Source organism: Gobio gobio (assembly GCF_949357685.1).
Source record: "Gobio gobio genome assembly, chromosome: 25".
Lineage (NCBI taxonomy): Eukaryota > Metazoa > Chordata > Actinopteri > Cypriniformes > Gobionidae > Gobio > Gobio gobio.
This window is the reverse complement of record NC_137121.1, coordinates 23,414,110-23,436,975: the sequence shown is the minus strand read 5'-3', so window position 1 is coordinate 23,436,975 and position 22,866 is coordinate 23,414,110. Positions and strand designations below refer to the sequence as shown.

General features: G+C 37.3%; 1 protein-coding gene across 1 annotated transcript in view; it reads left to right on the top strand.

The window, feature by feature from the left end:
- Positions 1 to 22,866, top strand: part of otud7a (OTU deubiquitinase 7A) — a 121,368-nt gene that overhangs the window by 62,106 nt on the left and 36,396 nt on the right. The window contains exons 4-7 of the mRNA XM_079810051.1: positions 14,298 to 14,480; positions 17,025 to 17,243; positions 20,418 to 20,519; positions 20,714 to 20,841. Coding sequence (XP_079666177.1) covers positions 14,298 to 14,480; positions 17,025 to 17,243; positions 20,418 to 20,519; positions 20,714 to 20,841 — 632 coding nt within the window. The remainder of the gene's footprint in view (positions 1 to 14,297; positions 14,481 to 17,024; positions 17,244 to 20,417; positions 20,520 to 20,713; positions 20,842 to 22,866) is intronic.

The window sequence follows — 22,866 nt, the reverse complement described above, 5'->3', positions numbered from 1 at the left end:
CGATTTACTGTAGAGCAAGTCTGAACGCAATCAAATATTAGTGTCACTGTCACTTTATGGTGGATCTGGTGAAGAAGCTGTCAGCAATCAAAATATTGATTTTGAAGATGTTGAAAATAGTTTTGAGAATATGTTTGAGATGGTGAATATGAGCCAGATGCTGAATTTACTGGGAAATTAGCTCTGCTAGGACAGTGATGATGGTATAAAACACCTGCTCAAATAATTGAACCCTTCCAAGCTCCAGAAGGTAACAAAATATGCTTTATTTTAATCTTCTGTAATTGTTTTTCTAGTATCAGGATAGTTTTATATTATCGCGACATGTAGAAGTCCATCTGTGTTAGATCTGAGTCGCTAAAGACCCAAATATATAATAATGATTGGTGAAACATTCATGCATTTAAGGGTTTATACATTTTTTTTTATTAAATCAGTCAAAACGTGTTATAATGATCAGAATCCAATTTTATAGCTAAAAATATTAAGCCAGAGTTCCATGCCATTTTCCTGTCCTGCTGCTGATCTGCATGCTCTTTTTCCTGTCTTCCACAAAAAACATAGGGTTTGGTTTTACAGCCGACTTTTTTAACGTTTGCTTGGCTGAACTTGAACAATCCATCTGAATAAAGTAGTATGTTCCTATTATCAGTATTTTTTATGTTGGGTTGCATGAATTGTTTTGTTGGCATACTAGACTTTAGTCCAAGTAAACAGCTAATTTTATTTGATAGAAATGACACCTAGGTTAAAATGGAGTCACGTTTCTAGATCAACATTTTTTTTTATCCCAGAACAACATTCCAGAACAAATTCAGGCCATGTCCACACGAAGCCAGAACTTTCCCTATCCGATCTTTTTTTTTTTCTCGTTTCAAGAAATATCTGCGTACACACGAGAGCATGAAAACGGCTCAAAACGATGTAGTATACATGCCAGGCCAGTATGTGGCACTGTAATTCTGCCACAGAAATACACTAAAAACGGAGAAAAGGAGTTGTGGCTAGAAGAGGTACGGCAACAGTCGGAGGTGAGGTAAAATCTCACAATAAAATAACAATAAATAAATTTGCTACTTACCAGATGTGTTTTATTAACGCATACACCTACCCCAACCCTAAACATACCCTTACAATAATGCAAATACCGTAATTAAACAACGCAGTATTGATGTGCGCATGCCCATTGCCCGTAGTTGTTATCCTTCTAGTCTTCCAGTCTTCCAGTTCTAGTCTAGTTCTAGTCTAGTCTTCTAGTCTTCCTTCCACGCAGGACGTGGTGTGATGACATCACCGTTTCACAAAATAGACGGATTGGCTGTATACACGAAACCGCAAGGGTGTCGTTTTCAGATGTATCCACTTTAGGACCCGGTTTCAAAAAATAGCGGTTTCAGTCTCCCAAAACGCCGGATCCATGTGGACGAAACGCCAACACGATAAAAAATGTATACGTATACAGTGATACGCGTCTCCGTGTGGACGGGCCCATAGTCCTAACCCTATCCCTAAATCTAAACCTAACCCTACCCATAACTAACCCCTAAAATCAGATGGAAATGATTGGTGTATTATACATAACCCTGGTTGTAAGCCTAAACTTGACATAAACTTTAAACTTGACCCTCAAATCTGATGAAATGTTGTTCCAGGATCAGGGTAATATTATTATTCAACCAAGTGAGACAGACACTGTATTTCCATAAATATGTTTGGGACAAATTCAGTTGCAACATCATTGATGAAACACAAGCAGAAGTTTCTGTAACAACAATAAATTCAGAGCAAGAATTTACATTAGAGTGGGTTTACAAAAATGTGTTCTGTTTCAGGAGTGAGGCCCATTAAACAGACTCTATTTTGTTTATGCCACTCTAAATATAGCATCTACTCTGATTAAGGTCTGTCAACGCTATCTCACGACCAATTCGTACGTATTTTATGAGGTGGCTTATTCGTACAAATTCGTACGATTTGTGTAAACCCCAGTGACGGGTAGGTTTAGACATTTTGAATTGCCATGAGATCTGGTTGGGTCTGTTAGTTGATGCTTCAGAACTACCAAAACAATGACTGATCTAACCTCAGATTTGCTATGGCCGGACTGTTTTTAGTGTAGGTACTGTATACACAGTGTTCAATCCTCACCCTTACTAAGATCCTGGTGTTAGATGCCTCATGTGGTCTGTGGAGTGTGTCTGGAGAAAAGACTTCTGGGGGCATTGCGAACTAATGATCAGGAGTAACTAGCATAAAAGCAGGGAAGTTAGCTACATTTTTCAGTAGCATGACTAGCCGGGCTGTTTTCATTGTAACATAGCTTTTACTATAACAAGCTGTTTTTTGTTGCTGTTGTTGTTTTGTGTTTTTTATACCACACAGAAGTGTATTGTCTGTGCCCAAGTGAGCTGAGGAAATGAGCAAACTGGAAAAACAGCTGGGCTAGTCATGCTACGGAAAAATGTATAGCTAGCATCATTGCTTTTATGCTAGTTACTCCTGATCAGCAGTTTGTAGGTCAGGTTTTTTTCCACCCAGAACTCTCTCCTCAAGACACACTCTCATAAAATGTCTCTCTTTCCCAAGTAGCATTGGGAAGTCATTTGAACAATACTTGGTAACACTTTATTTTACAGTGTCATTCATTATTACATATGTTAGCGTTACATGTAGTTACTATAGTAATAACTATACATTGTGTATAATTACATGCAGCTAACTCTAAACCTACATGTAGTTATTTAATATTACTCTGTACTTAAATGTATAATTGCAGTGTTTTTTTTGTTTTTTTTTGGGATGGTTAATTTGAGACAGCAATTTTTTTTTTTAGCAAAACAAGTATTTCATTTGATGCTGTCACCCTTTCTTAGATGCTTATAGATGTTTCACCAAAAACATACAGCTGTTTTATAATTCTTAGAAGATCTGTTTATAAAATATTTGATATTTATAAAATTTAATACACACTGCGCCATTAAATATCCATGTTAAAAATAAGTGCACTTAATTGTATTGAATGTGCACATGGAGTGTACTTTGAATCCTAAAAGTAGGCTACTTGTAGATAATATAATATTAATGAGGTGAAAGACTACTTAAGTGTACTTAAAGAGAGTACACTTTCATGGCTTTTTCTTAAGTACTTTACTTTGTAATAATGTTAAATGTATTACTTTAATGTTACTTTCAATTGTTTTAATAAAGTTTGGTCGTGTTTTAAGGAAGTGTACAGTCAGTATACAGTGTGTTGACTAGCATACTAAAGCACATAAAGTACTTTATATTTTTAACTGTAGTGCATTATTCAATGTTACATTTAAAGTTAATATATTTTAAAATCGCAACTAAATTGCAACTTCTTCATTATACAAATTATAAATATATTTAAATACATGATACCAGTTTCAACAGAAATGACATTAAAGTATATTTTAGTTAACCATAAATGCTGGTCAGTACATTTGGCAGTACAATTAATCATAAAATTGCATATAAATATGTACTTAAGTCCTATGTAAGTTGGTCAAAAAAAAGCAGTTATAAATGAACCTAACATAATTTATTATATATTTTCACTTTAATACATTTTTGTTTAATTGCAATTAATTAATTGCAATATGAATTTAAGTGTCTGAAAACATTGCATTCAGTTTGCACTAAAGTGTATTTTAAGTATGTCATTTCCGTAATATGTAGCTTACTCTTTTTTTAAAGTATGCTACCTTTTTCACAAGGGAAACTAAAATAGCTACTTTTTTTAGTAACGTGTAGGGTTCTATAACTACCAAATATGAGCTTGGTGGTGTAAAAGTGTGCTTAGGAATACATTGGTCTTGGATTTTGCACTGACACCTACTGGCGTGGATAAATGGCAGGCTATGTGGTTGCTAGCATACCGAGCATGCCGGGAAATGTGTGTGCTTCTCTAATACTGTTATATATTTATACAAAAAATCTTACTCTTTCACCTTGATGAGACAAACAGTTTTCCCACTGATCTACCAAACCTCACAAAACTGCCCTTAGATCAGAGATCTGCCACAAGGCTCAAATGATCCTTGGCTGTGTGTTTAGGTCTTATTGACTGATAGATCGTGGCAGTGGAATGATTTGTCCCTGGTTGTCAGCGCCACTCATCATTAACACGTCATCCCACCTGGCTGTTGTTGCCCTCCATCAGCTCCCTGCGGATCCACCGTCACAGAAGCTGTTGTGGAAAGCTGAGTGGGAAGGGCCTTGGCGTTTCTTCTCAGGCACAGGCCCTTTGTGCGGTTGTTCTGGGAAAAATGACTCAGCCGACACTGGCAGACATTTTGCTATGAGCCTTGTGCTCCTTTCAGAGAGTCACTATTGTGGTTGAGAGATGACATTTCATGACAGCAGTTCAACTAGGCCTATTATACAAATATAATATGAAAATTCTTCAGTCTCACTAATGAAGCTATATTTGTAGTTTGTAAGGGGTGTATTGTCACCCTCTAAAGGACTGATAAGGTATCACAACTACTAGTTTTATTTCACCAGTATGTATACTGTATGCAAATATTTCTATATTCATATTACTGTTTTAAACATTTGTTGTTAAATAATGTGTTTTACATACCATACTAGTTGAATACAGTGCATAGTGTGCAGTATGTAGTCAGCTTACAGTAAGCTTTTCATTTTAGAAACAGTCGTGATTGTCACTGTGAGATATCCAGTGTGTCGTCCCTTCACATCACATGGGGGATTGACCATTCGCACATGTCACTGTATTAACAAAGTCTTCCCAAGGTAGATCAAGCAGAATAGCTGATTAACTGGAAAAGAAAAGGTTAATTACTGAAGGAACATCATGCAGAATGACTGCAAATGTCCTCATTCATTAGCAAAGACACAGAAGAGCACCACATTAGAGTTGTTCAGTTGTCCAGTTCTATTCTTTACCTGCTCATTTTGTCTTGTTTGAACAAGGAAATTAGTATGGAAGTTGTACTGCTCTAAATTTGAATTACAGCCAGGCGCTTGCAGAATCTGAAATATACATTTACATTTAATCATTTATCAGATTCTTTTATCCAAAGTAATATAATATAATGTAATATAATGTAATACAATAATATAATATAATATAAAGCCCCGTTTCCACCAAAATTACCCAGAACAATTTGTCCCAGAAACTTTCTTCCCAGGAACTCTTTAACCCCAGACTTACTGCTGTCTGCGTTTCCATCACGGTCTTAAGTACCGTGAAGATTAGTCCTGTGACGTAGGACTGCGCGTGACTTTCCAGAGCCCACTGGATTTCGTCCTCCGCGAATACACTTAATAAGGCCTGAACCTCGTCGTCTGTCCATCGGTCGCATTTTTTAAACTCAGTTGTTGATTCGAATAGCAAACGACTCTTACTGCACTAAAATGCCATTTAGTTTTAGTCATATTTTAGTCACCTGAATTGTTTTTAGTTTTAGTCTAGTTTTAGTCGACTAAATATCATAAGATTTTAGTCGACTAAATCTACAGTAGATTTAGTCTCCTAAAATCGAATGAGTTTAGTTAAATTCCAGTTAACATTTATTTAATTTCAAGCAATGAAGATTTTTTTTTTATGGTTGTATGCTGCGTTCACACCAAACGCGAATAGAGCATCAAAATCGTGTCTACCGCGTCTAGTTGGACGCTTGAACATTTTGAATCCATTCACGTTTCAGTCGCTCCAGAAGAGATGTCATAAAACACCACTCTGCCTCTTTTCATTTTCATTAAAGAGCACCTATCATGGCATTTAAAATGTTCCAAATATTGTTTTAGAAGTCCCCAACAACAGTTTTGCATGCATGCAATGACAAAAAAGACTTTAGTTTTCATATAATATGCATTTATTTTTACCTGTTTTGACAGCGATTCTTAAATGATTCCTTTAGTGATTCACTTTTCAAAACCCCGCCTTTACGTGACGCTAATCTGCGGTGATTAGTCCGATGACCCAGTCAGTTGTGATTGGTATAGTCTGTGCAGATATTTTCGGAAACGGAACGCCCATTAAAGTCTTATAGTGACAGTAATTTGTTAATATATGTCAGGAGTTATGAATATGAAAACCGCGTCTGTACCGTTTGATTGTAATATGAGCCTCAGCTGATCTCATTCATAAAAAAACTCCTCTATTCTCCTCACGAAGACTCGCGACAAATCAACATCCCTCAGGGCTTTTAGTTCAAAAGTGTGCAGATGAGGAGACATATTGATAGATTCTCATATGTCTGTGTCAAATTTCTAAACAGAGGAGTATTTTTTAATTTAATACTTCCTCAAAATGCGCAGATATAGCCTAATCATGAGCGATTGAGTCTCTTATGTGTTGTTTTCAATTCATACTGGCAGCCGGAGGGCGCTCTGTGCACATGTAGTCCATATATGGTACAGACAGACGAAGAAGATACCATGTGCCATAATGGAAGTCAATAATAAAAGCTTCCTGAGATCGCGAAACATACATTTGACGACTAATAAACACTCAATCGCGACGATGTATGGTTTGTCTTCTAGCCACTTAGTCTTCAAATGCTCATCCTTGGGCAGATGAAAAAAGTTTGCTTTTGAGTCGTACTTCAGAACACAGCGTCTCGTCGCCATGATGTTTTCTAGTTTTCACTGGCGTCTTGGAGCGCAATAAGTGGGCGTATCGTATTCAAATAACTTGACAAGTTGACGTCATCTAGTCAGAGAAAAAGCTTCGGTCTTCTAACGATTCTTAAAAATGACTCAGAGTCGACTCTTACTTTTGAAAGAAAATAACTATATATACGGTGCACTGTCATATTTCAAACTATGCAGGATGTTTTTGTTCACTTAGATCTATGTTACACACTACATGAAAGGTAAATTTCAAAATTCCATGATAGGTGCTCTTTAAAAATATATATTAAATTTTAATAACCACACAAATGTGGTCCAGGCAACTCCTACATTATCTTCACTGCATGTATATTTAAATATCATTACAAAATAAAATTATGAAACTTCTCTTTGCCCTCAGTCAAAACGATTTGGCAGACAACAAATTGTAGATTCATCACACCAAAGATCGCCCGTTAGATCCACACAAGACGAACCACTACAGGACATCAGAGCCAGCGGCAAAAGTCAAAACGACTGGCCGAGGAAAGGCTGCTCTCTAAAGTTAATGAGCGCTGAGTGCCGATGATCGCCTGGATCTCACAATTCCAAAAACACAAGGAATTTTTTTTAAATAGGCGCTCTCTTTATAAATAAACCACAGATTTGAGCTTTAAACAACTACATTCTCACCTGAAAAAGTCTTAAAACTACATTTTGTAAAACAAAAGTAGTATTTTTAAATTATGCAGGGTTTCTCATTACGTCACTTTACCACGTGACAGCAGCAAGCAGGCTCCTGATTGGTTAACGTGGTGCGAATTGACGCCAAAGTTCAGATTTTTCAACTCGGCGTCAGATGCGAATTCGCTTCAAACGCGTGAATGCGCAAAAAACACCACTCATGCATAATGCGCACATCGCGCAAGACGCTCAATTCACGTCCAATTCGCGTCATTCACGCAAACTGGACACGATTCCGCCTCATTCGCGTGTCCAGTTCGCCATGAAACGCGTCTATCGCGCCGCAGGACCTCCAGACGCGCGTCAACGCACCATTCCATTGAAATCCGCAGTTGCAGGATGCTCATTCAAGTTCAGATGAGGGAGATAAAATATGCATTGTTACAACCGTCTAAAACATATTACTATAGAAACATCGTAAAGTAAACATTGTCATTATTCATCAGCATTAGTTCATAAACAATTGCCTGGCATAAATGTGCACTATTCATTGATTGTGAACCGCTCTGGAGCACTGTATTGGGGATGCGTAAGCCTGTAGAACGCGCAACAGTGCCGTGTTTTCCAGCGGTTAGATCAGCACGTTCAAATCAAATGTGCGCATCCGTTACAGAGGATATCAGTTCTAACTGGATCTCTTCCCTAATCGTCCCTCCCTAACATTTTCATCTCGTTTTTATTTGTTGACGAAAATGACAGTAGATTTTAGTCATAGTTTTTGTAATCAAACACTAGTTTTTGTTTAGTTATCGTCTCATTTTCGGCACTGAAAAAAGGTTGTTGACGAAAATTATTTGTCAACGAAATTAGCATGTTCAGCGCCCAAGTCCCACCCCCGAAAGTTCCTGAACTTTGAAAAAGTACTACCTCGCAAGCAGGGCTGTTTTGAGGAAGAAAACTTTACCCCGAGTACCACCCCCAAAGTCCCTAGTTCCTGGGGAAAGTTCCTGTGGTGGAAACGCGGCTTAATATAATTAGTGCTGTCAAATCGATTAATCGCAATAATTCGCATTTAACCCAAATGTTTGTTTGTGTGTATGTGTATTAGTGCTGTCAAATTGATTAATCGCATCCAAAATACAAGTTTGTGTTTACATAAAATATGTGTGTGTGTGCTGCGTATAATTATTATGTATATATAATATTAGCACAATCAAGTTAGCCAGACCATCCTTTGTTAATATTTATATATAAATAAATATTATATATTTATATATATATTTAAGAAATATTTGCATGTATATTTATATTATATAGAAATATTTTATATAGAAATATAAAAACAAATCTTACATGCATGTGTGTTTATTTTTTATATACACATAAAAATTATACACAGTACACACACACATATACTGTATTATGTAAACACAAACATTTATTTTGGATGCGATTCATTGATTTGACAGCACTAAATATAATATAAGGAAAAAGGTAAATGTAAATAAAAATAAATTGTTAAAATATATATATATATATATATATATATATATATATATATATATATATATATATATATATATATATATATATATATATATATATATATATATATATATATATATATATATATATATATATATATATATATATATATATATGTCTCAAACTCACATATGGTGATATCTGGAATTAGTTAAATATCATTATTGAATATAGCTGATTTTTAAAATTGAACCGGATTGAACAAGATGTCCTTTAAAACCCTGCAAACCTTTTGCTGTTAAAGCTCCCAAGGGTACGTGTTTAATTAAATTAGGTGTTTGACCATGTTTGGAACCGGAAAACCTCCTGCTCTAGAATTTAAAAGCACAGACCTACCTCAGGCATTATTGAAATATGTTATATTTATGTGGTCTGATTTTACCCACAATATGTGATAATATCTACAAAATCCAATTGTACACCTAAAGGACAGACAGAGCTGCCATCCACTGCCTTCAGCACATTAATGAAACCCATAATGCTTAGCAAACTGCAAAAAGCATGTATCAGAGGTGCCGAGCGGTCATTCGATTAAACCTTAAAATGTCTTTTAAAATTTCAGGCTAGTCCAAGGATGTACAAATCCATAAACTACAATGAGATTTGTATTGATTTATGTGGTAAGAATGTAATAACCCTCTTCAGACTGTCCCAGTTATAGGGAAAATGTATGTTAGGCTTCAAATTATAAAAGATTTTAGGCAGATTTAGTTTTAGTTTATTTATTTATTTATTTTCCACTTGGCTTTATGTTATTATATAGATAATATATTGTAAACTATACATTTTTTTTATGTAAACAAATTAGTGTTGTCAAATCGACTAATCATGATTAATCGCATCTAACATAAAAGTTTATAAATATAGATAGATAGATAGATAGATAGATAGATAGATAGATAGATAGATAGATAGATAGATAGATGGATGGATGGATGGATGGATGGATGGATGGATGGATGGATGGATGGATGGATGGATGGATGGATGGATGGATGGATGGATGGATGGATGGATGGATGGATGGATGGATGGATGGATGGATGGATGGAAGATAGATAGATAGATAGATAGATAGATAGATAGATAGATAGATAGATAGATAGATAGATAGATAGATAGATAGATCGATAGATCGATAGATCGATAGATAGATAGATAGATAGATAGATAGATAGAGAATGCTTTGACCAAATACCACGGTGCATGAAACCTAAGGGAACGTCTGCCAATTCCACCATGTGGTTGAAACGTATAATTTGCAATAATTAAAACATTTTTAAACACATTTTCACATTTAGAAACAGGCATGTTCAAATTCCAAAGCTTGATTTTATTGGTAATAATAATTACAAATTACTTCAATGTAATACAAATTATACTTTACAACCACATGGTGGAAATGGCAGACGTTCCCTTAGGCATCATGCGCAGTGGTCGCGGGCCTAAGCATTCTCGAGTATAAATATGCAGCTATAATGCATGCAGGTGATTTTGATTAATATTTCATGTAGATATACAATGGTTACATACACTTAAACTGATTGTAGTATTTATATCTTTGTAAGACTGCCGAATCTATAGAACAGTGGCAAGGAAAACTAACTTTACCGTGCGCCGAGTGCCACCTAGTGGTCTGGAGCATTTCCGTTGTGTTGTGGCTTTTTCGTTGTGTTGTGCACTACTGGGCCACCGTATTTGAAAGATGATATAGTATATTATATAAATATAGTATAAATTCTACAAAAATTAAAAAAAATTACTATCCTTGCAGGGACATTTGCTTTCCACAATATAGGCAAATCCTGAAACGCACATACACTTAATGTTACACCTTTTTTAAAGATTTACGCATTTCAATTAATAGTAAAATTCCATCAAATTGAATTGAATAGTCCTTATTTGAATAATTGATTAAGGATGATGAAATTCAATTTGATGGAATTTTACTATTAATTGAAAAGTGAAATCTTTAAAAAATGCATAACAATTTGTCGAGTGTACACAGTCAGGCTCTATGTATCTCTCTGTAGACGGTTAGAGCGACCTGTTTATTTGGTCCCTTGCGAGGCCTTTGGGTTACGGAGATAAGACAGTAGCTAGAGGACATGGAAGCAGCTGTGTTTGTGTGTAGGAGTCTTGAGGTGACTGCTGAGGTGACTGTCATTTCACATTAGAGTGTCTGGCTTCTTTCCTGTGATCTTCCTCCAATTTTTCTCTATTTCTGTATACAGAACGAACTGAACAAAAACAAATCTTTATTGTTTTCTTCTCATCAAATTGTCTTCACTCAGAGCACGCTGGAGAAAAACCACAAGTGTTTTGTCTCCCTTTATTATCAGGCTTGATGTGCAGCGGAACTTCATTGTTTAGGGTTTGATGTGGTGTTTTGTGGCACTCGTGTTGGCAGGTGATGTAATTGGGATTAGACTGAAAAGCCTTATAGGAGTTGGCTGGAGTTCTCAAATAATGGCTCAGCGAAATGAAAAAGGAAGACCAGGTCACATTCATTAAAGGTCCCGTTTTTCGTGTTTTTTTGAAGCTTTGATTGTGTTTACAGTGTGCAATATAACATGTGTTCATGTTTCATGTGTACAAAAACACAGTATTTTTCAAACAATTTACTTATCTGTATAGCGCTGTTTTCACTGTCCTCAAAACGGCCTGAGAATTTCCTCGTTCTATGAAGTCCCTCCTTCAGAAATACGTAACGAGTTCTGATTGTGCCATCGGTTCCTGTGTTGTGATTCGACAGCAGCTTAGGGCATGTTGCCCGGGAAGTTCACGCCTCTTACCATAACGGGGAGATGAACGCGCTCAAAGTACAGCGTCTCTGAAGGCCAAACAAAGGTGATTTGACTCCGGGATGAAAATAACAGCGTCTGATGGCGACAAACGCAAACGCAACCGAACCGAACCGAACCGAACCGAACGCAACACTTCCTCTTCTCCACGAGGGAGCAACAAGACCACGCCCCCTTTTTCGCGTATTCTTGTGGGCGGAGGTTAGTCAACAAACTGTTCTACTGACGTAATTAAAGCCGGATGTAAAGGGATGTAGTCCAAACTGGCCGTTCGCTGTAGGCTTTGAAAGGGAACTTCTGTTAAATAAAATATCTCGCTTGGCATTGAACTTTGAGCTTTATAATTTTACAGGTATTATTTATGCTCTAACAGCAACATTACACACTAACTAAAGTTTGAAAAATGGGATCACGAAGAACAGGACCTTTAACATTGACCTGTTTATGATTATCTTATGATTATCACTGTTTATGATTTTCGACCCAAGCAAGACAAGTCTTTTAATTATAGTTTTATATTAGATAATATTATCATAATGTTTTGATGTCTGATTTCATTTGCTATTTTCTTGTAAATTGGTACAGGTTAAAATAGAGGCCATCATATTATTTATCAGTGTTAAAGGAACACTCCACTTTTTTTGAAAATAGGCTCATTTTACAAGTCCCCTAGAGTTAAATAGTTGAGTTTTACCGTTTTTGAATCCATTCAGCCGATCTTTGTATCTGGCGGTTGCACTTTTAGCATAGCTTAGCATACATCATTGATTCTGAAGAGTCCATTAGCATCTCATTCCAAAAATGACCAAAGACACTTTAAATATTTTTCCTATTTAAAACTTGACTCTACTACAGTTACATCGTGTGCTAAGACCAACTGAAAATTTAAAGTTGCGATTTTCTACACCTATATGGCTAGGAACTACTTTCTCATTCCTGCGTAATAGTCGCGGATCTTCGCGGCAGTACCATGGCTGCAGCAGCGCAATGATATTACAGAGCCTGAAAGTAGCCCCCAGCTAGGTAACTTTCAATGTAATCGGCACTAAGTTCATGTAGTTGCAGAGAAAGTTTCAGGCTGGCAGCCGACAAATTGTGTTGTGGATTTACCTGTGGATTAGCCATGGTTCTGTGTGTTGTAAAGGGCTGTGATAGTAAGTCGAAGGTGTACCACTGTGTTTCACAGAATACCAAGGAATCATTGCGCCACTGCAGCCATGGTACGGCCGCGAAGATCCGCGACTATTACGCAGGAATGAGAAAGTAGTTCCTAGCCATATAGGTGTAGAAAAGCGCAACTTTTCATTTTCAGTTTGTCTTACCACACGATGTAACTGTAGAAGAGTAAAGTTTTAAATAGGAAAAATATTGAAAGTGTCTTTGGTCATTTTTGGAATGAGATGCTAATGGACTCTTCAGAATCAATGATGTATGCTAAGCTATGCTAAAAGTGCAACCGCCAGATACAAAGATCGGCTGAATGGATTCAAAAACGGTAAAACTCAACTATTTAACTCTAGGGGACTTGTAAAATGAGCCTATTTTCAAAAAAAGTGGAGTGTTCCTTTAACACTGATAAATAATATGATGGCCTCTATTTTAACCTGTACCAATTTACAAGAAAATAGCAAATGAAATCAGACATCAAAACATTATGATAATATTATCTAATATAAAACTATAATTAAAAGACTTGTCTTGCTTGGGTCGAAAATCATAAACAGTGATAATCATAAGATAATCATAAACAGGTCAATGTTAAAGGTCCTGTTCTTCGTGATCCCATTTTTCAAACTTTAGTTAGTGTGTAATGTTGCTGTTAGAGCATAAATAATACCTGTAAAATCATTTTTTGAATGAGATGCTAATGGACTGATTAGAATCAATGATGTATGCTAAGCTATGCTAAAAGTGCTACCGCCAGATACAAAGATCGGCTGAATGGATTCAAAAACGGTAAAACTCAACTATTTAACTCTAGGGGACTTGTAAAATGAGCCTATTTTCCAAAAAAGTGGAGTGTTACTTTAACAAAGGACTAATTTGCAGATTATAGTGGCGCTAACAAACTACAGTCCTCAAGGGGGCAATGTAGTTAATTTGTCTGTACCATTAAACAGGATGTGCTATTTTTGAGTTATCTAACGATGGCTGCGTCTGAAATTGCATACTCTCTTGAGTAGGTACTTATTTTGAATAAGTAATTCCTTCACATCCGCTAAAAAGTATGTTCTTTATAGTAGGAATGTAATCTGGACGCAATACATTCGCCATGTTGTCGTTATCATGTGACCTACCAACGTCAGTTGCGTTGGTTCAACTGCCATTCACAAATCCTCTCCTGTGGCCTCATGGGATAGTAAAGTGTCCATTGTATACACATTTCAGAATTTCGGCGGAAGTAGTAGGTCATCCCGGTACTTTTTGCATACTCTTTTATGAGTATACTGTGAATTTGGACAAACTTTTTTTTGTCACATACTTTTTTCACCTACTATATAGTATGGAAGTATGCGACTTAGGGTGCAGCCTCTAACTTTTACTGCAAGATTATTTTCTCTGCTGCTCTGCTATGACAGTTTTCAGTTTGACCTGTTATTTAGCATTAGCATGTTCTCACCATGTAATCATGAATTATGTTGTTTGTTTGTGGTGAACCAGGTAAAAACTGGGACCTGAGCGCCGCTCTCAATGACTATGAGCAGCTCCGGCAGGTCCACACGGCCAACCTGCCCCACGTCTTCAATGAGGGCCGTTACTACAAGCAGCCGGAGCGTAGCAGCACCCCGCAGCACATCGGCAAGCCTGAGCAATGCCCCCAGAAACAAGAGGACAACACTCAGGGTGAGCTAAGCTCTCTATCAGTTCCTCGTGTTTCGACTTATTGGTGTGTTTTCTCAATATTTTAAAGTTTAAAGTAAATCTAAAGTCTAAATACATGGTGATCTGATTGTGAACTATTTATCTTACTTGTTTCTTTCTATAAAATTTTTTTGACCTTGTAATGTGTGATGTTTATTAAAGGGACAGTCCACCCAAAAATGAAAATGTGATGTTTTTTTTCTGCTTACCCCCAGGGCATCCAAGATGTAGGTGTGTTTGTTTCTTCAGTAGAACACAAATGAAAATTTTTAACTCACACCGTTGCCATCTGTCAGTCGTATAAAGCATGTGAATGGGGTCCAATTCTATTAGAGTAAAAAAACATGCACAGACAACTTCAAATTAAACCCTGCGATTCGTGACAACACAATGATGTCTTAAGACACGAAACGATCGGTTTCTGCGAGAAACCGAACAGTATTTATGCTATTATTTCACCTCATATCAGACGAGTGTCATAAGCTCTCCAGACCGCCATAACTTCCTGCGAATAAGGTCAAAATACCAGCGTGATCATAGAAATATATACGTAGATTCCTCTTTCGACCGATCCGCGCAGGCACTAATGAGGCATCTATGTATATATCTATGACCGCGCTGATATTTTGACCCTATTCGCAGGAAGTTATGGCAGTCTGGAGAGCGATGACATAATAGGTGAAATAATAGCATAAATACTGCTCGGTTTCTCGCAGAAACCGATCGTTTCGCGTCTTAAGACATCATTGTGTCGCCACTAGCCGCAGGGTTTAATTTGAAGTTGTCTGTGCATGTTTTTTTTACTCTAATAGAATTGGACCCCATTCACATGGATTATACGACTGACAGACGGCAACGGTTGGAGTTAAAAATCTTCATTTGTGTTCTACTGAAGAAACAAACACACCTACATCTTGGATGCCTTGGGGGTAAGCAGAAAAACATCAAATTTTCCTTTTTGGGTGAACTATCCCTTTAACAAAGTTCGGAACACGTTCAAATGATCTATCCAATCATCACGTTATTCCAACCAGCAATCAGTAATCAACATGTCTACCGATCAGCATCATGGAGGCCTATATAAATTTACATGCAGTCGATTCACCAATGTTCCTCAACAGTTTTCAGCATCCCTCTACCACCTCATCTCCTCACACTCGTCTGGTTACTTTCCTAAACCAGAAATACGGGGGGAGTACTCTGGGTTCGGACCAAAATACCGAGCTCTGAGCCCTCGCCTCGGGCAGCATGCCAAATATGCATACTACTACTTTACTTTATCTGATTATTTGTAAGTGTGAACACATGAAATAATCACAATGTCATAACGGTGAAGTGACAGACTTCTCTTTGGTGACATATGCTGGACTTCTCCAATTCTTTTCTAACAATTGACATCAAGCTCACATTCAGATCTGCCTCCGTCCAGTCAAAAATTGAGGAATTGAACCAAGTCCCATCCTACATTTTCTTTGTTTTCAAAAATCTGTTTCACTTCAATGTACATCACTGTAAAGAAAGAAAAATGTCACAACTCCCATTTCATCGTGATTCAATATGCAAGTATAAGTTAGACATTTGAAGGTTGGTTTCCTTGAGAAGTATAAACGCTGTGACCTTTGTTAGGGAACAGCCCGAAAACAACATTGGCTCAACCAATAGCATGGGTATGGGGCAGAGATAGCTGTTTTTCTGACCAATGAATGCAGTTCAGTTACAACGGTGCCACAAAAATGACACCCTTTTGACTCATTTAAATTCTGTAATGTAATTTTAAAAGAATTTCAGCTTGAAAAAGAATATTTAGGGGTAAATAATGTACGGTGGGTCTTCATGTTATTCATAATTTGACTGGATCCTTAAAAGTATAATTGGTATTATTTTTTCCTGCCCACATGGATTTGGTTACATCAGAAGGAAAAGAAGTCAGAGGTATAGAAGAGGTGGAGAAAGTTATTACATTTAATTAAAAAAGTTATGTTTTAAAACAATTATTATAATAATATATAACATAATTAACACAATAACTTTTATTTATTTATTTTACAGTGATGATTCATAAACATTTCAAGACCAAGAACATTTATTAAGAAAGTAATTGCCGTTGTAATTAAAAAGAGAGATTTTTTTTAGTTTTCATATTTCAAAAAAACAAAACATATATTTGAAAAACATTGATGGATGGATGGATGGATGGATGGATGGATGGATGGATGGATGGATGGATGGATGGGTGGGTGGGTGGGTGGGTGGGTGGGTAGGTAGGTAGGTAGGTAGGTAGATAGATAGATAGATAGATAGATAGATAGATAGATAGATAGATAGATAGATAGATAGATAGATAGATAGATAGATAGATAGATAGATAGATAGATAGATAGATAGATAGATAGATAGATAGATAGATAGATAGATAGATAGATAGATAGATAGATAGATAGATAGATAGATAGATAGATAGATAGATAGATAGATAGATAGATCAGTTTTTATTTGACATCTCGTTCCCCTCTCTCTCTCTTTTAGAGAAGCGTCTGTCTCGGGGCATTTCCCATGCCAGCTCTGCCATCATGTCTCTGGCGCGTCTGCAGGTGTCAGGGGATTGTGCCAGGGAGCAGTTCCCCCTGGAGATGCCCATCTACACATTCCAGCTGCCCGACCTGAGCGTGTACAGCGAGGACTTCCGCAGCTTCATCGAGCGTGACCTCATCGAGCAATCCACCATGGTGGCCCTGGAGCAGGCCGGTGAGCCACAAACACTGCTCTCAGAACAGTGACGGAGTGAATCTGAAACCTAGCCATTCATTACAGTGAACACAGATTTATGATCAGTACTAATGTCAGATTAGATTGCGTAAGACTAACTAGATTGTTAGAGTCAACGCAACACAGCAGCAACAGAATCAAACTAATCCCTGATCTTGGATCAACAGCAAAGCCAAACGGACCAATGAACACAAACCTGGGCTGAATCCCAAATCACCCCTCAAACCCTCAATTACTATCCCCTACGTTCCCCTAATACAGTTCACTTGATGGAGTGAGCGGACAGCTGTTGAGTGCACTCGATAACTTCCACTATTGTTTTGGACACCACTACAAATGGCTGTCCCCTCAAATAAGGGGTAATTTCGGATTAATCCCTGCACTTCCCAAACAACATAGCTCATGCTAACACCAACATTTAAACGGATTTTAAAGGATAGTTCATCCAAAAATACTTTTCTGTCATCATTTACATATAACTTTTTTTTTAAGTGAAAAATAAAAGGAGAAATTCTAAAGATTGTGTTTACAGTAGGCGTCAATGACATGACTATTTAATAAAAAAAAATCATAAACATGAAATTATATCAGAGGACCCCATCGAGACCCCAAAGTCAATAAGTATCTTAAAATATAAGTTAATTTTATGAAGAGGCAGGTTTAGATCAGTTCAGTAATGATTTTTTATTAATTATTGAATTGAATATACTTTATTGTCCCATTCCTGGGAAATTTGTCTTAGACATCATGACACGGCCAGTACACAATACAATACAATACATACATAAAAGCACACATTCTAATAGAGAAAATACATAATAATATCTGCAATTAATAGATTTTTAAAAAATTATTATGATGTATGCACACAGAAGAATTTATATATATATATATATATATATGTGTGTGTGTGTGTGTGTGTGTGTGTATATATATATATATGTTAGAAAAATATGCTTATTTTTTATGTTACACCACTTTTTTAGAGTCATTAAATTTAATCTTCGCTTGAAAGTCGTACAAAACCATATGAAACCAAACAAGTTACAACTATATAGTTAACTAGCAAAAGATCATATATTACAAGGGCGCATTCAGTCTGTGCAAGCTAAATAATACTATGGCAAAATGCTTACTAGTTGGACATGGCCTCGGGGCTTTGGAAATGCTTTTGGACTGTGGGAGGAAGACCCTGTCCCAAGGGAGGGCAGAGGGGCTGAGGGTGGAGGCACTGACGTTTGCCGGCGGTGAGCTTCACCAGCTCCAGAGAAAAGAGTGGGCGATAGGTCAATGCCCCTGTGCAAACCGCCTCAGGGCCGAGAGCTGCAGAGGACTGCTTATTCTGCTACTGCATACCATGAAAAACAATGTTATACATTATAACTAAAGACCCCGATATACTCACTGCAAAGTTATTTTTCATTACGATGAGAAACCAGCAGTTAAGAAAGCATCTGATCATAGTGATGAGGATATGTTTGCACAAGCTCTGCAATTCGTGTGCCAATAAAGTCACGTCACATTTGTTTAGAGACCACTTGATACACTAGTTTGATTTAAAGAAAGCAGCTTTATAGTATTAAAGGGTTAGTTCACCCAAAAATTTAAGTTCTGCCATTAATTATTCATGTCGTTCCAAATCCGTAAGACCTTCGTTCATTTTCGGAACACAATTTAAGATACATTTGATGAAATCCGAGAGCTTTCTGACCCTCCATAGACTGCAACGTTATTGCCACTTTTAAGGCACAGAAAGTTAGTAAAGACATTGGCTGCGTCCGAAAACCTAGGCAGCTGACTCGTTGCCTCGCTGCCTTATCAGACAATGACTCTGCAGGCAGCGTTTTGTGCATGAAGGCACCTCAAGAAACTAATTTCGGACAGACTTCTTAGGCAGTGTAACCGTTTAATGATCTACAGCAAAATAGAGAGACCTTTGGTGAGAACTTAACAAATATTGAATTACTACATTAGTAATTTCTCGCTAGAAATTACATCAGAAGTAGAAAATACACGCAAACTGACCAGCAAACGCAACTTTCGGACGCCATCTTTTTTCCCCAGCTCAACTGTAACAGAATGGAAAGCACAGGATTGTGGGATATCAAAGACAGCGAAGGATACAAATATGCTGCCTCCACAAATCGATCAGATGAAGGTGTCTCTGGAGACAGGAAGTGAAGCTAACATTAGATTCGGACGTGCCTTGGTGCCTTCCTGCCTTGAAATGTGTCCTCCGAAGGCAGCATTTTCCAGGTTTCGGACACAGCCTTTTTTAAAATAGTCCATGTGAGTCTTGTGGTTCAACCTTAATGTTATGACGCGAAGAGAATACCTTTTGTGTGCAAAAACCCCCACAAAAGTAAGAACTTTATTCAGCTATTTCTTCTCTTCCATATCAGTCTCCAACGCTGTTCAAGTTGTAAACACAGTGTAGCACTTCCGGGTTCTACGTCAGAACACTGGGTCACTATTGGCCGACGCTGTTCACATGAGCACCACAACACATGCGTGTGATGCTGACGCAGGAGCCGGCCAATCAGTGGCCAAAACTGAGCTGGCGTTCTGATGTAGAACCCAGAAGAACCGCACTGTGTTTACTATGTGAACAGCGTAGGAGACTGACATGGAAATATGAAAGAAAAAAGTAGTTCCAGTGTCTCTTTCAATTAGAACTACCAGTCTGTTCATGTTTTTACTCATGTCTGACCTCGATGGACTGAACAGAAGAAATGAACTGGAGGAGATTTTCGCACATCAAAGAAGGTGGAGCCTTAGAGCCACACCTACCTATTACATCATCGCCATGGACCAATGATACTTTAAAGGTGTTTACCAGCCGGAGCGAACTTTTTGGCAAGCTGTTTCAAACTCCTGAAATGAGCTCCAAACCTTCTTTGATTTTCGCCTTAAGTATATCAAGGCTAAATAAGCTAAACAAATCTATATTTTGGATTCAGGGTCCAGAATTAACCGAAATATCACAATACCTCAATGTTAGGCGAAACACAAACCGCCAAATAGTGCCTATAAATGACGAATAAAGATAATTGCCAGTATGACCAGTAGCTTTTTAAGGTTAAGTTTTAGTTTTGAGAGTGTGATGGGATGTCCATGTTTAAGTAATACCAGTGTGTTTAAACCGTTCCGTAGGTCGTTTGAACTGGTGGTCCACCATGTGCACCAGCTGTAAGAAGCTATTACCGTTAGCCACAACAGGAGACGGCAACTGCCTTCTGCATGCAGCTTCTTTAGGTGAGACCTTCAGAATTCGCTTCCATACTCAAATGTCACATGTATTACATGAATACCTCTAATGTCTGGACAAAAGAGAAGTGTTCAGTCTGAGATTTCATGTGATGTTCCTTTAATTTTGAAATACAAGCTAAATTCCACTGTTGTGTGTTTCTGACTATGGTGTCGTATGTCTGACTGTCCATGTGTTCCAGGTATGTGGGGCTTCCATGACCGGGATCTGGTCCTGCGGAAGAGTTTGTATGCTATGATGAAGAGCGGAGCAGAGAGAGAAGCTCTAAAGAGGAGGTGGAGGTGGCAACAGACTCAACAGAACAAAGAGGTTGGCAACTACCCAGCTAACAAAAATATGTTCTAGGAAAAATTTTCTAGCGTAAGTTTTGAAAATGTTATTTTTGACTTTTCTTTGAACGTTCAAAACATCCTTTTTTTTCCACCCAATGTTTTTTCTCGGTTATGCGAACATTACATTTGATAATTTCGGAAACATTTGGAAAATGTTCTCTAAACAAGAAGTAATATTTTTTTATTATAATATTTATATATATAATATTTAAGTTAAAACCGGACGTGCTAACGTTTTGAGAACATTATTGAAGACCAGATAACTTCTTATGAACATTCAAGTTACTGGAAGAAACTTTGTTCATAAATTTCTCTCCAACAGTTATGAGCGATTAAAAATGTCTTTGTACTTAGCTATGCGGGTGTCTGTTGCATCTCCAGTAGTTTGTTGTTGTTCTGTCTCATTCATTTCTTTTTTTTAACAACGGGCCGGGCCAGTGTTGCCACCTTGTGGACAGAGTAATTGTTGCAAAAAAGGTGTATGTGTGAGAAAAATCTGGCTCCGCACATGCTATGCCAATGATGAAATTTATGCTTCACGCATTGCACATATAGCCTAATATATGTGTAAAAACTTAGGTATACTTAGTGCCTTTATTTAGATAGTATAGCTGGAGAGGGGAGAGGAAATGAAGTGGGAGCGAGAGCGGGGCAGGGTTATGAAAGGACCACCAGTTGGGACTCGAGCTGGGGTCAACCGAATCGCAATCTCACTACATGTCAGAGCTTTGCCCGCGAGGCCTTCGGCTCAGACGTTTTTAAATGAAAATAATTTGCATTAATATTTATTATCACCGTTATCATTTTCTTTCTTTTCTAAATTACTTCTGTTTCTGTTATGGATATTGACAATTATAAGAGAAGAAAGTCAAGTCTTTCCTTAACCCAATTTATGTTTGCCATTTTGTACTTAGCATATTACAAGTTTATGCTAATATGTTAGCATCTGTTACACAAGTCCTCAAACATACCAAAAATAGTGTTTTGATTTATTTAAACATATTCAAAACATATACTTGCCACAACGTATTTTAAAAAATCAACAAAAAAACTGTAGATGAACTGCACTTCCTTCACTGTACTAAATAGCAGCAGTGCATGTTATGCTAGTTACTGTCTTCGTGATGTTTACATTCCTTTTAGTTCTCGATTTGTTTCCATAGCTGCCTACTTGGATATTACAAATGCAATAAATGCACTTCTTGCAAGTAGTTTGGTAAGAAGCCGTCTGCCAAGTGAGTAGTTGTAAAGCGTAAACATTAGCCTGCAGTTTATAATGGCTTCCCCCATAAACACCCCTGCTGATTAGCTTGTGCGTTTCCTCCACAGCTTTTAGCGTAAGAGCTTATTGCTGTAACAGCATACCGGAGGACAGGAAATCAGCAGTGTGATCGATAGCAGATCCTTGAATTTTTTATTAGCAGTACTGTTTTCATTGTCCTGAAGGCCCAGAGCTCTTGAATCAGCTTCTGCTGAATGAGTATCACTGATTAAAGTCGTATGAAACGAGTGGGTGTGGATGCAGTGGAAATGTTTGTGTGCATATGGGAGTGTGAGAGGTGGATGAGAGTGAACGAGTGGGTGTGTTTCCTGCAGAAATTGTGCATATTGATGCCACTGAGATAAAACAGGGTAGAAAACAGAACAGAAAAATGAAAAGTGCATGTGCAGAGGAGTTGAATATGTTGAATACAATCAGAGGTATTTTCTAAGATTTACACAACTTTCTGCTTTTCCATTCTCTGAGTGTGTAAGTGTGTTATTGTGTCAGATACAATAATTATGCATAATGCCAAATAAAGTCAAATTTAGCAATGAATTGAGACTATAGACAGTTCTCTAACTGATTTTCAGTCCAATCTATTGAATTGCCTCCACTGTCGGAGAGAAAATCATACCAGCTGGATAATGTATAGCAAATGCATTCTTTTTATTTACACATGTATTGTATGGAGCACCAATTTAGATTTTCTGATGTCCCTAATAGGACATACACTCACCT